Source organism: Drosophila erecta, unplaced genomic scaffold (genome assembly GCF_003286155.1).
Source record: "Drosophila erecta strain 14021-0224.00,06,07 unplaced genomic scaffold, DereRS2 tig00000126-arrow-pilon, whole genome shotgun sequence".
In the NCBI taxonomy this organism is placed as follows: domain Eukaryota; kingdom Metazoa; phylum Arthropoda; class Insecta; order Diptera; family Drosophilidae; genus Drosophila; species Drosophila erecta.
The window spans coordinates 13,425,626-13,438,448 of record NW_020825209.1 but is presented as its reverse complement, the minus strand read 5'-3'; the positions used below and the strand labels follow the sequence as shown (position 1 = coordinate 13,438,448).

Here is a 12,823-nt window from a genome sequence, read left to right as displayed (position 1 = left end):
CATTTTTTTTCTCGTAATTCTTTAGAAAATTTTTTTTCTTTACTCATAAGAAGCCAAGCTAATTTTGTTGTAATACCGAGACCGAATTGTAGGCGCAGCAACTGAATAGATTTTTTTTTGGTAATTTTAATAACTAACGTTGTAGAACAAGGTAACCTCACAGAAAACCTAATCGCAAATACATTTAAAATGTTGTTCAATAATAACTTAAAGCATGAAACGTGTTAAGCAACGGAATATACATTATACATTTTTTTATATCAAAGTAAATGTGTCTAGAAGGTAATAATCTTTTTTATAAAGAAAACCCAAAACCAAAATACCAGAAATATGCATACAATTTTTTTCCTAGCATAAGACAAAGCGTTTTTTATATAAACATATTATACAAGAAAACCAAAAAAAAAAAAAAGAAACAAAACTAACAAACGACTTGAAAATAACCTCAACCAAGCGGAGATGATGGAGACCCCAGATATAGGTTCAGATTCAGTTAGATATATTATTTTTCGGCATCCGTTGAAGGAGTGATCAAAGTTAGGCATATATAGGCGCTTTATCCTGTGAAACTTTTTGGTATTATTTCGTGGTTTCAATTTCGACCATCTATTTTCTCTATTCCCCTAGAATAGCCTTTACCCAAAGTAGAGCCCCTTGTAGCGCTCATCTTTCATCTTAAAAAATACAAAAAAAATATATTAACAAAAAAAATTAAAAAAAAAACACCGAGAAAATATATACAATTCGAAGAATACAAAAATAAGACATACATAGATTTAAACAAATGGCAACTACCAGAAGGAAGGAGATACGACCGCCCGTAGAGGTGAAGTAATTTTTTTTTGCATAGTGAGGTTAGCACTAGATCGGATGGCGATGATTGTATTTGAAACGTGAACTGCCCTATGAAAGATTTTTTAAAAACCAAACACCAACATAAACGACAGAAACAACAAGAAAAGAAAAAACGGAATAAAATACAAATTAGGTAACGAGGAAAATCGATAAGAAAGAATACTATAAAATGCCTACAAATAAATGCATACCTAAAAGCAATATACATACATACATAGAACAAGTTTAGTGGAACAAAACAACAGTTTAAATAGCAAGCAACAAACAAAGGGAATATATTCGACAAAACAATTATATTAACTATACCGTATACAAAACGTAAATACGCATATATATACATATATATATATTATAAATATTAAGCCCTGAGTGGAAATTTTTTTGAAATAAATAAATATTTAAAAGTAATAACGTAATGTAACGTAATATACCGATTAAACGACACACACACAGACAGCAGACAGACTCGTAAATGTTCGTAGTCCGTAAAACTACACGAGAAAATGGGAAAACCAATAAGAAAAACTTGAATTTTAACTCGTTTATACAACAACACATATATACATATATTAAACTAGCAGCTAATTGTTGTACTTAAGAATGTCACATTACAAGAAGAGCAAATAAACGAAAGAACATTTAAAATTCAAACAGAACGCAAAAGTAACCGCCGTTTTCCTAGGGATGGGATCTTTTTCAAAGATCAGTGCGCTTAACAGCATGCGGCAACTTAACAGCAATGTGGATTCGATAACAGGCCACAGCACTCGATAACAGCGATCGGCAAAGTTCTTTTTAAATCTTGAAAACTGGGCGAAAAATATTTAAAAATTTAATGACCCGTCAGTCGATTGGGCATTTTGTTTCGAGAGCAACAAGGTACGACTATTGACCCAATCGCATATTTTTGAATGGATTTTTCCACATAACTTGGCTGAAATGTACAATTACTGTTTTGCTTTAAGAAATTTAAGTTTGTTTTTCAGTTCATTGGCAAGTGCCTAGTTCTGCTCGGCACTATCTACCTTTTTGACAAAACCAAGGTTGGCACTTGAAAAGTCTAAAGGCACAAGCGAGAACTATAACTAAGATATTTGATCAGTGTTTGAACGTTGCTATAACATTGAAATTGGAATTTAATATAATTGCACAGAGCTCCGTGTAGCAGGCACACGCAATTGAATACGACACACTTATCACTAGTTTTCGACCCCAAATCACTCGTATTCCCAAGTACTTTGCTCGAGAGTGTGCCACCCAAGCAGTTATATCATCGCCGATCTTTATATCTTGAGTGAAGAGAACACGACATTGAAATAAAAGGAACACAACAATAAATCAAAAATCCCGCCAAGTGTCAGTTTGCTACGAATTACGAAGTGTATGGAACATGTCATAGTGTACTAGGTATATATTGATATCATTTCGAGTGGTAAACAATCCGCTCGATGTGATTTTCACCTTTTCCCGGATCGTTAACTGCTGATAGCCACTACAAGTTTGCGTACCGCGTCCAATTAGTGTTCTGGAACTACGCCAGAGCGCACTATCGACCCGATAAGACCCACTATATTCAACCCACTCCCGATCCTTCGCCTCGTGATCCGTCACGATCGTGTCACGGACGTGTCACGGACGCACACCCACCGGAGATCGGCGGTCAGTGATCGAAATATGTATATACTTGTGTGCATATAGTGCTTCAATCAAGTGCCGATAAGCATTAGCATTAACTGACTTGATTTGTTGGCCAGTCATTGTTTGGATTCCCACATGGACAACCCGAAGGCTGAAACTCTTGAGGGTTGGGCCCTGGATTGCATTGGTAATGGATTGATTCCCACCTGGAAAGCGTCCCATTTCGAAAGTGGGCACGTGGGGTGTGCGTTGAGTCGGCAGTGGGTGTTGGATAAGGGGCAACCAAGTCACCTTGGAATTAAACCTTATTCCCAAGGTTATTCGTACAATTTTAGCCTTGATCTCATTGTTTGAGTTTAGTTTGGAGTTTCGAGTTACTTTTAAAGTCGTATATTATATCATATTATAGGCAGTTATCACTCGAACCAGTAGTTATAGATTTGCATGCGTGATTCGCTTGCAGTCATAACATTCGAAATGCGTTATCTGTTTCAGACGCTGCAATTGCAAATCAATTTAGCTGATTTACTTCCCAGTAATCAGCGTCACAGTTGTAGTGACATTTTCCGATCATTCGAGGCTTTCCCGAATGAATAAGAATATACTGCTGCATACCGGAAATAATTAAAAGTATTTCATTTGTCTTGTTTGTGAGCTGCATTTAGCAAGTAGTTTTTCCTGTTTTATTCATAATAATACATGGCGTAAAAGTAAAAAATATAAAAATAAAACAAAAAAATAAAAAAAAATATTTGTATATAGATGTCAGAAGCTTCGTTGTCGCCGGACCAATATGCACTGCACTATTTTCTCCGCGATATGCACTTCAATTGACATTTGTTTACTTGGTAAATGGTTTTTATTGATTATCAAATTGCCGCATTCCATGGCTTCCGAGGCTAAGTACTTAACACATCACAGATTGAAAAACCCGACCCGATTTCTAAATGGAAATGCGTGTTCCACATGCGCATTTGTATTACTTTGCACATTTCGTTTGAAAATGCCAATGGAACTCATTACTTTACTATTGGTCCCCAGAATTTGTCCACTTCTCGTATCTTTCATATGTGTATATATTATCTAAATTCCTGTGGTCCCTGTTATTTCTTTAGGAACACTTCGTGCAGCTCCACATCCTTCAGATTGACGATTGTGAGGCGGCGTGAGAATTTGCCAGTCTGCCAACGCTCCTCCAGCTCCTCGAGTGTCCTGCCCCTCGTCTCCGGGACAAAGGTGCCGATGAAGGCCGCTGCCAGGAAGGATATGCCCGCATAGAAGGCAAACAGATTGGCTGTGCCCAATGCGGCCTCCATATTCGGGTATATCTTCAGCATTATGAAGGCGAGAATCATGCCGAAGAAGATGGCTATCCCGGAGGCACTGCCTCTCGCCCGCTGCGGGAAAACCTCGGAGATCATGAAGAAGGGCAGCGTCAGCATGCCCATCGTCGAGAATACGATATGGGCGACAATGCAGGCCACCGGTAGCCAGTGCAAAGTGCCCAGTGTGTCCGGAAACCAGTTGCCACCGGCCAGGAGCAGCATGCAGACGCCCATTCCGGTGGCCGAGAATATTCCAGACGGCTTGCGGCCCCACTTCTCAAAGATGCCGCCCATGAACAGCGTGGTGATTATCCGGGCCACGCCCAGCATTACGGCCACCAGCACGGGATCGATGGTGACGCCCGCCTGCTGGGCAATCTGCACGGCATAGACGATGATCACCACCACGCCGCACGCCTGCTGGAAGCCAAAGAACGTGGTCATCATCAGGACGGGCTTGTACACCTCCGGCCGATGGATCATCTGGCTGAGGGACTCGCCGGCGGCGGTGGTGTTGCTCGCATCCGCCAACTCCTTCATGTGCGCCAGTTCCGCCTCGAATTCCGGAACGAAGTCCACCTCTGCAACATAATATAATAATTATAATATAAATATGAGTAACAATGCTTGAAGTAGGCCTATAGAAGCATAATTGATATGAGCTAAAACTATTAAGTCCGCGGTGTAAATTAAAGCTTTGATTGCTGTTAAGATAATTACGATGAAGTCAATTCAAGTTTTTAATATAATTACATTCGTTGCCCTGCCATTTTGCTGACTGAACCGAAAGGTCTCATTAAAACATTTCGCATGAAATACTAGCAGCTCATTTTTTACTCGGCATGCCATAAAGGTCAATGTTGACATTAGCTCTGTAGGATCGCACTATTCAGCCACCCACTCACTTCATTTAATTCACTAATAGTCTTAATAGTCTGGGATTGCTGACCAGATTGTGTGATTACTTTGTATTGTATTAGTCAACGATTAGGTGTATCTAATCAGACTTCCCGTAGAACACAAGGAACTCACCTTTTTTGGGCAGTCCACGGAAGTATCTGAGGGATCTCCTGGCCCGCTCCTCCTTGCCGCGGGTGAGCAGCCAGCTGGGTGACTCCGGCATGGGGAAGACGAGCAGGGTGGCCGCCAGTTGGTAGCAGCAGCTGATGCCGAAGATCAGCTGGATGTTGTGACGTATGAAGTAGCCGAGGCAGTACATCAGCAGAATGCCGCTGGCCAGTCCCAGCGAGGTGCCCAGGATCAAGCGACCGCGTATCTTGGGCAAGCTGATCTCGGCGGAATAGACGCCCACTGGCGACACGAACATGCCGATCATGATGCCGCCAAAGCAGCGACCCACCAGCAGTTGATAGTAGATCATGTCGCGATCGGAGTGCATGAAGCTGGTTACCAGCAAGATCCAGCCAACCAGTCCTATCAGATTGGTCAGCAGGATGGTGTGCTTGCGGCCAATCCTGTCCAGGAAGTAGCTGACCAGAAGTCCGCCCAAGGGACACGCCATGTTCTGGATGGAAGCTACGCACGAGGATAATGTGAAAGGTAAGTGGATTTCTTGTTAGTATCTTAGCATTTAAGGCACTCACCGAACCAACTCGACTCGTCCTTGTTGAGCCAAAAGGGCTGCGTTTCATCGTGCAGCTGGTTGAGAGTGACGGCGGGCATGCTGACCACCATTCCGGAGCCCAGGACGCCGCTGTTGCCCAGGAAGACCATCAGTTCCTGCCGCAGCACCGCCAGGCGGCCCTCGCCGAGGGGCTTCTGCTTTGCGTGGGTGTCCTTCGCGGTGTCCTTGGGGACGACAGTGGGCTTGTAGGCCGGCGGCGGCACCAGCTGCTCCTCCTGCTGGCCCTTCATTTTGCTTGAGTGTGTGAGTGCGTGTGCTCTTGGTGCTCTTCGTGCTCTTGGTTGCTCCTTTTCCTTATATTTTATTGGCCCCTTTTATTCTGTTGGCTTTGTGGGCTGCGGTGCCGTTTTTGGAAAACGAAACGAAAAGGGGGCGTGTCTGGGTCGGTGGAGCCGATGGTGCCCTGTTCGCTGCCAATCAATTAATGGCTCACAATTAGCTACAGTGGCGACGTCGTCGACTAGTGGGGCACCTGTGGGTTTGGCTGGGCCTGTGGCTCTGATAGCTCCGACTGTTCGACAAGTGGAAACTTCCGCGCATTTCAATCAAGGGCTCACGCTTCAGTATCAATTTCACAAGTTGCACTTATCAGTTTCGCACGGCCGAGAGTTTTGTGTTAGCCGTACTCGAACTACGTCTGCCAAATTCGCAAGAATCCATTCCTTAATATATTTCTGTTTTTTTCTTTTCAAAAAGATGTATCTGTTTGTTTGCTGTTTTCCGTTTTTGGTGTAACAGACAAAAAAACACGTCCGTTGCGTTCGGCGTTCGCTGGGCGACTGAAATGGATGCTAGGCTGCTGCCCTGCTTTCTGCGCCCAATAATTTGCAAATTAAAAATTATTGTTTGCATTTAATACGACTACGCGGCGTATACGCGATTAGGCGATTTCGGTGATTACGTATACGCCACCGCAGGCACGCTGTCAGTGGCGTTTTGAACGCAATTAGCTGTCTAATCGATCCGGCGACACCCTCGCTGACCCCCCCTCACACCACCACCCCCCCGAAGCGCCAGAGCCCCCGCGGATTCCCCACTTTGTGTACCTCTCTCGCGTTTTGCTCTCCGAATCGAACGACATTGGCAACGAACTTGACATTGGCACAACGGAAGGAAAGGTGAGGGGGCGGGGGATGTCTGGTGAATAAGTGTATATAAAAACCGAAATGAAGAGCGAATTCTGTCGCTAGTTGGCCACCGAAATACCCTGATATGCCCCCCGCATACGAGGCATATTAGGCGCACAACAAATGCGTGAAAAATTTAATTAGCTTATTTATGACTCCACTAATCCGACCAAAATCGCCAATCACGCTTCTAACTCAACCGGAATCGAGAAACTCTGTTTATTGCTTTACTTAAGACTAAGTATTAGTTTGGGTTATTCCAATTTACGTAGGTTCACAAATTATTAAAATAGTTATCGCTTGTAAAAAAGAATATATATATATTTTGTAGCAACGGAATGCATCAACTTCTTTCTGACCAAGGGCACATTGTAAATTGTCATCGTTGGAATTATCCATGAATAGTATTAAGAAAAATAAGTTGCATTCCAGTTAACGTGGACTCTTTCTGCGTTAGGGTATGTTTCTAAGGTAAACACAAATGTTTCGTTAATGAAATTTCAGTTCTTTTGTTGTGTTCTGTTTACGAAGCACATCGTACTCGTAATCATCGGAATCGGCGCGAATACGGCGGCTGCAGTTGGCCAACAGCCAGAAGCCGATGGCCAAAAAGCAAAAGAGGTAGCAGCAGCTTATCAGACCCCTCCACTCAACTGGCCACCTGTCCCCGTTTCGCTGCCACCTTTGCTGAGGAAGAGGTACATAAATTATGCGATATCGAGCGGAATGTTAATACCAGGCGCTCTTTCTCTACCTTTTCGGTCGGTTTTTGGACCCCCGGACTTATCAATAGGGCGATGCACGCCGCTGCCACGCGGCCAGATCGCTTTGAAATGAATATGTTCGGCTACTTTAATTAGCAAAATACCACCCACGAAATGTGGCAACTGTTTTTATGGGCACAACAAGCAGTGTAATCACGATAATGACGGCAAATATTTAAATGCTGATTGCGGGCCAATTGGTTAGGTTCAAATATTTATGGCTTAATATTTAGGTAAATCAAGCAATTTAGCCAAAGGCCCTGGGACCACAAAAAATGTTGTCTGGCCCAGTGAAACGATAAATTATTTATGGTCGACAACCAGTGCTCAGATAGTTTAAATTAAATCAGATTTATGGCAGCCGCAGGCAAATTCCTGCTTTCCTGCTAAGTGCCACCTTTCACCGGGCCTTCCCCATTGCGGTTTTTGCTCCCAACTCCCAGCGCCCAGCTCAATCAATCAGTTTCAGTTTCGGCTTGTAATTCTGAATCAATTACTCTCCGATGTCTCGGCAAAAGCCCAAACAAAAGAAAAGAAACAATACCCAAACACACTAAATCGTTCGATTATATGTATGTAAATGCCTTGCCAGACGGCTGATAAAACAGTAACAACGAAAACGTGAGATTGTCTGACCCAAAACAACTTTAAGGAATTATATACAGTGCACATCAGATAAGAGTCCCAGACTAGCGAATATACGCATATACTCGAATATATTTCCAAATCGGATAATGGCGCTACGTAGAAGGGAAATGCCCATTTGACCGATAGCCTCCAGCAATGAAATTCTCAAGGTAATTCTGCGTACTTTTTCACTTCATTTTTTGGAAGTTGATTAGCCCTGGTGAGCTTAAAAATATGTATTATGCCTTATTGAGCAATATTTTCTATAGAATTTTTGCTTACGTAGGTAAGCACTTACATATAGCATACACAACCAAATGACTAATGATTCTAGACATCTATCAACGAAATACTACTGTATACTGATCAAAACTGGTTATCTGAGGACTGTTTCTACGTCAGCATAAGTCAACAGCCGCTTTGCCCGCCTGGCAACTCAAATGTACTTTGGCCAACGATTTTATTCCCAGTTAAAATCTTCATTCCAAATTTATCTGTTTCCGGCTTACATTTACATACATGCTTGGCTTTTAAGGACACCACAAATTCTTTCAAACCGTGTGTAATATCAAAGGAACTAAACAAATGACTAAATACTTGAAAGAATGGTATTGTTTTGCTCGGGTGTATCTCTTATTCATTCAACCAAAAGTACATTCGAGCGGAATTTTATTAATAGTATTTTTGAATATTGTTCGAGCGCGCCAAACTATGAATATATCGATTACGGCTCTCGATAGGCCCACTTGGTGCAGTTAACAGACAATTAACATAGCTGTTATCATGTTAAAATCAGTGTTGCCACACAGCCAAAAATAGTTTTATAAAAATTGAAATACGTTACGTTTAAAGTAATTTTTATCAGCATGGAATCGGTGCCAATTGCATAAAAGTAAAAAATAAAGAAAAATCTCTTTATGGCTGCAGTGAAACTGCATTTACAAAAGTTATCATATATTTATGTTGAGCGTAAAAGTTTATGTTTAGTTGCTGAGACAATTTCATTTCTAAGGCACTTAAATCGAATTATGGCCTTCTGAATGAATGCTAGCAGGAAACAGAGGCATTAAAAGCTTAACATTATCAGCTCGCAGCACATTTCTCTGTTACGTGAGGTTAACAGAAGAGTGTTGCTGTTCTGACCTTATTATAAATAAAAAATAATAAGAATGAGAAAATAAATTCTAGTTGATTACAAAACCAATCAATTTCTCAATATACAAAGATATTTGACTTAATTATGGACATAATTATTAATGGCAGCATTCAAATATTTACTTTTTGCAATGCGTCATAAAGAGATCGATTTAACGGTTAAAACCATAATACGAAATGCTATAAAAGTTACAGTTGCGCCCAGTTTTGTGTGCCTTCTGGTTATTACCGTTACTCGTTTATTCTCTGCTCTATGCACTGTTTCTCTGTTTGCAGCTGGCAGCACTCTAACAGCCGCTGTTATCTACAGTCGGCCAATCCAAACGGAACTTTGCCAGTTGGCTTCTGACGCTTGACGAAGGCGCACGTGCGACTGCCCCACTCCCCACTTAGCTGGCCTCCCAAAAGCGCGAGCGAATTTTTGGCGCGCATTTTTGCCAACGTTTAATTGCATCAATTATTTGGCCCTTTTTTTTCAAGTGCTTGTTAGACGGCTTCTTTGAGGACGGTGCGTGTGTGTGTGCTGTGTGCTTACCGAAATAATTATAATCGTATATGTAACTTTGACTGCGAGTCTGTCTGAGTGTGTGGCTAATTGCAGGGCGCACTTGCAATATTCATGGGACAAGTGCAGCGACATCGGGCTGAATAATTCACCAGAAGTACATACATAGCAGTTCTTCTTTGGCGACCAGGCCGGCAAACAGGCAAACAAAGAGGTTCAAAGTAAAAGCCGGCGATCCGACGAACATGTAAATCGAAGCTCAAATGGCAGCGAGCAACAAGCCCCAACACAGGTACAAATCCCACGGCGCCGCCCTGGAGTGCCTCCTGCACCTCATCCTGTTCAGCAGAGGTGAGTCCTTAGTCCTTGGTCCCTGGTGTCCCAATGTCCCACGCCTTCATGCCTCCAAGCCCCAATTTGCTGCCACAGAGGCATGTTTTTTGCAACCGAAATTTCCGAATTACCGTCGGCAGCAAAACATGCTTAATAGTGAAATTATTATTTTATTCCTCGAAAATACCTCGCAGCCAATTGTTGTTTTGGAAAATCCATCTGCGTTTCTGCATTTAATCTAATCAAGCTGCAGCTCCGCCCACATCTGCTTTTGTTTACACGCTGTAAGTCAATTAAACCACGCATACAAGTTCTCGGAAATGGGCTACAGAATGCTGACTGAAAACCTAACAATATTCGCAGCCAACAAATTTAAATGTTATTGCTTAAATGCTTAGTGATCAACACAGATAAAGCAGCCCATTACGTGCATATTTGCCGCCACTTCTTTTTCGTGCAATTGCATTTCCCCCGAGGGTGTCGAAAAATGCCCAGGTACGCTGGCCAACGCGGCGTATGCGTAATTTATGGACCTGCTCCCATTGCATTCCACTTGCGGCACGGGCCATAACGGTACTTAATGAAATTAAAACGCGAGCTGCCCGCCATCTCAGGGGCGTACTTGCCCCGCCCCCCTTCTTGTGGTTCCACCCATCGCACAGTGTTACAAGATAGCATAAGAAACCCATAGCATTTTAGGTGCATACGAATATGAAGGGTGCATTTTAATCGCATTTATGATGATTTTTCCTATTGGTATTTGCAATTTTTTATGTATAATATTGTGTTTTTTCTGTGAGTTTGAATTGCATTTTCGACCTAGGTTTCGATACATTTTGATCACGGTGCAGCGATTGCGTTAATGTGCAAAATGAGTACCAGCAGCAGAAGCAGCCAAAGGTAAACTTTATTATTATCATAGAATACTTGGAAAACTGTTGCCTCAGCATTTGCCCCCATCTTGCCCCAGATGCAGCCAAGAAAAAGTGCAATACGAAAAGAATGTGGCCAACTAAACTAATCCCAGCAAATTGAAAAGAAAAGAAAAACCATAGTGCAACTTTTCTAGCCTCGACTGCAATTTCAATTATCCCACGTCCAAATTATAACTTGACTTTTGATTGCCCAAAACTCTGGGATTCCCTTGGCTAAAGGAAATATTATTAAAGACTGAAGTGGCTGAAAAGTTCCAAATTGAACATCCCCATAAATTGTTTCCCAACTAAAACCATGAAACTGTTTAGGCCGATTACAACATTTGGCGCCCACAACGGTTGCAAAACAATCTAAACATTGTAAGCCGTCGGAAATTGCAATTAGGTAAGCACTTGATAATTGGTGCTTATTAATAAATGAATTTGTCGATCCCTACAAATTATTGCGGGGAACTTCCCGCTTTCATTGCCCGCACAATCGCATCATTTTTGCAATATAATTCCCCTAAGACTCAAGGCGTTTCGATGGAACCTTCTGTCCGAAAGGTTTCCCATTTCACTGCCAGCCAGCTGACCCAACTTATTCGGGTCTATCTGGATGGGATTTATCCCGGGGACAGGTTCGTTCACCCCATTCCCATTCCCATCATCAGCATCCCTTGTGCTGGCATTCCAAAAATAGGCTAAAATCGCAGTTAAGAAATCTCATCACTCCTGCCTAAGCGTGCCACAATGAAAATAAAAGCATATAAACCTAAAACCGATACTAGACAACAGGCAGACTTCCCTTCAGGCGATTTGGGGCAGCACTGTGAGAAATTGTAGGTCGCTACACTGGCCTATGCCCAACCAACATCCAAATCGTTTTAAATTGGGTATCAATAGCCAGATCATGGGTCTTAGTTCGTTCCCCACAAGATTAGGAGAGTGCTCGCCAGAATTATATTAGCATTAACCCTTTGCTCTCCCCATTTTTCTCCGAGTGCATTGACGGATTGGTTACAGCTCACCTGGCGCGCCTGCCTCGGCTGTGAGCTGCCCCATGGGCTCGGGACCTGTCTTAACTGGCTTACGGACGTGCGACTGTCACAGGATACACAGGACACACGGCAGATCCAGTCCGACGCAATATGGCGACACTAATCTGAGATTGTCGCCGCCCCATCTCCGCCCACTCGGTACAGCCCACCGCCGCCCCCTGGCAAACCAGCTCATGTTTGCGTTTGCAGCTGATTAGACGGCGGTGACACTCCATTTAACTGTCAGTGGCAGTGCCCTGAACCTGCAACAGAAAGGGCCACACGCTGCAACAGGGAAAACGATACTTCATAATCTGGCTAGCACTCAAAGGGGAGTTCCTCCATTCCATCGAAGTCAGAGAAATTCTAGAAAACTTAAAGCGCAGGTCCTTGTTGTCAATAGTTGAATATGGCTTTCTGAGACACCTGTAATTCAGTAATTCAGTAATTGTTAGTCATACTTACGGGCTCGCAATCGTTTTTCTCTGTGTAGTATCGGTTGCATCGTGGTGCGATGGCCGTCTAAAAAGGTCCTGCGTCCTTCTTGCGTCAGCGAAAGCCCTCAGCCTTGCAACAATTATTCAGACCGCGTCCATCCATCCGTTCTCCTTTATTCCACAATTATATAAGCTTTAATGGCTAAACTACAAAGGAATATTTTTAGCTCCAATTAAGGCTACCGAAAAGTGGGCGAGAGAAAGTTTTGCGGCTGGGCGTGGCCTAATGAAGAGTGTCAGCAGTAAAGTGAGTAATTCGAATACATTCATAAGGATTTTCAGTGTTCCTTGCTGCAAATCATAATCCCAGTGGCAAAGGTAAAATTTCGTGCGGTTTTCGCGGCCAACAAGAAAAATGACGTAAAAACGTTTTAACGCCGGTGGAACTGAGATAACGC

At 42.8% G+C, this 12,823-nt stretch overlaps 1 protein-coding gene across 1 annotated transcript; it reads right to left on the bottom strand.

Annotated features, from left to right (window-relative positions):
* Positions 1-3,137: 3,137 nt before the first annotated feature.
* Positions 3,138-6,278, bottom strand: LOC6551709 (facilitated trehalose transporter Tret1). The gene is made up of 3 exons (XM_001978480.2): positions 5,423-6,278; positions 4,851-5,354; positions 3,138-4,399 (listed from the first exon to the last, which is right to left on the bottom strand). The coding sequence occupies exons 1-3, from the start codon at positions 5,691-5,693 to the stop codon at positions 3,597-3,599; spliced, it is 1,578 nt and encodes a 525-aa protein (XP_001978516.1). The 5' UTR covers positions 5,694-6,278; the 3' UTR covers positions 3,138-3,596.
* Positions 6,279-12,823: the final 6,545 nt, after the last annotated feature.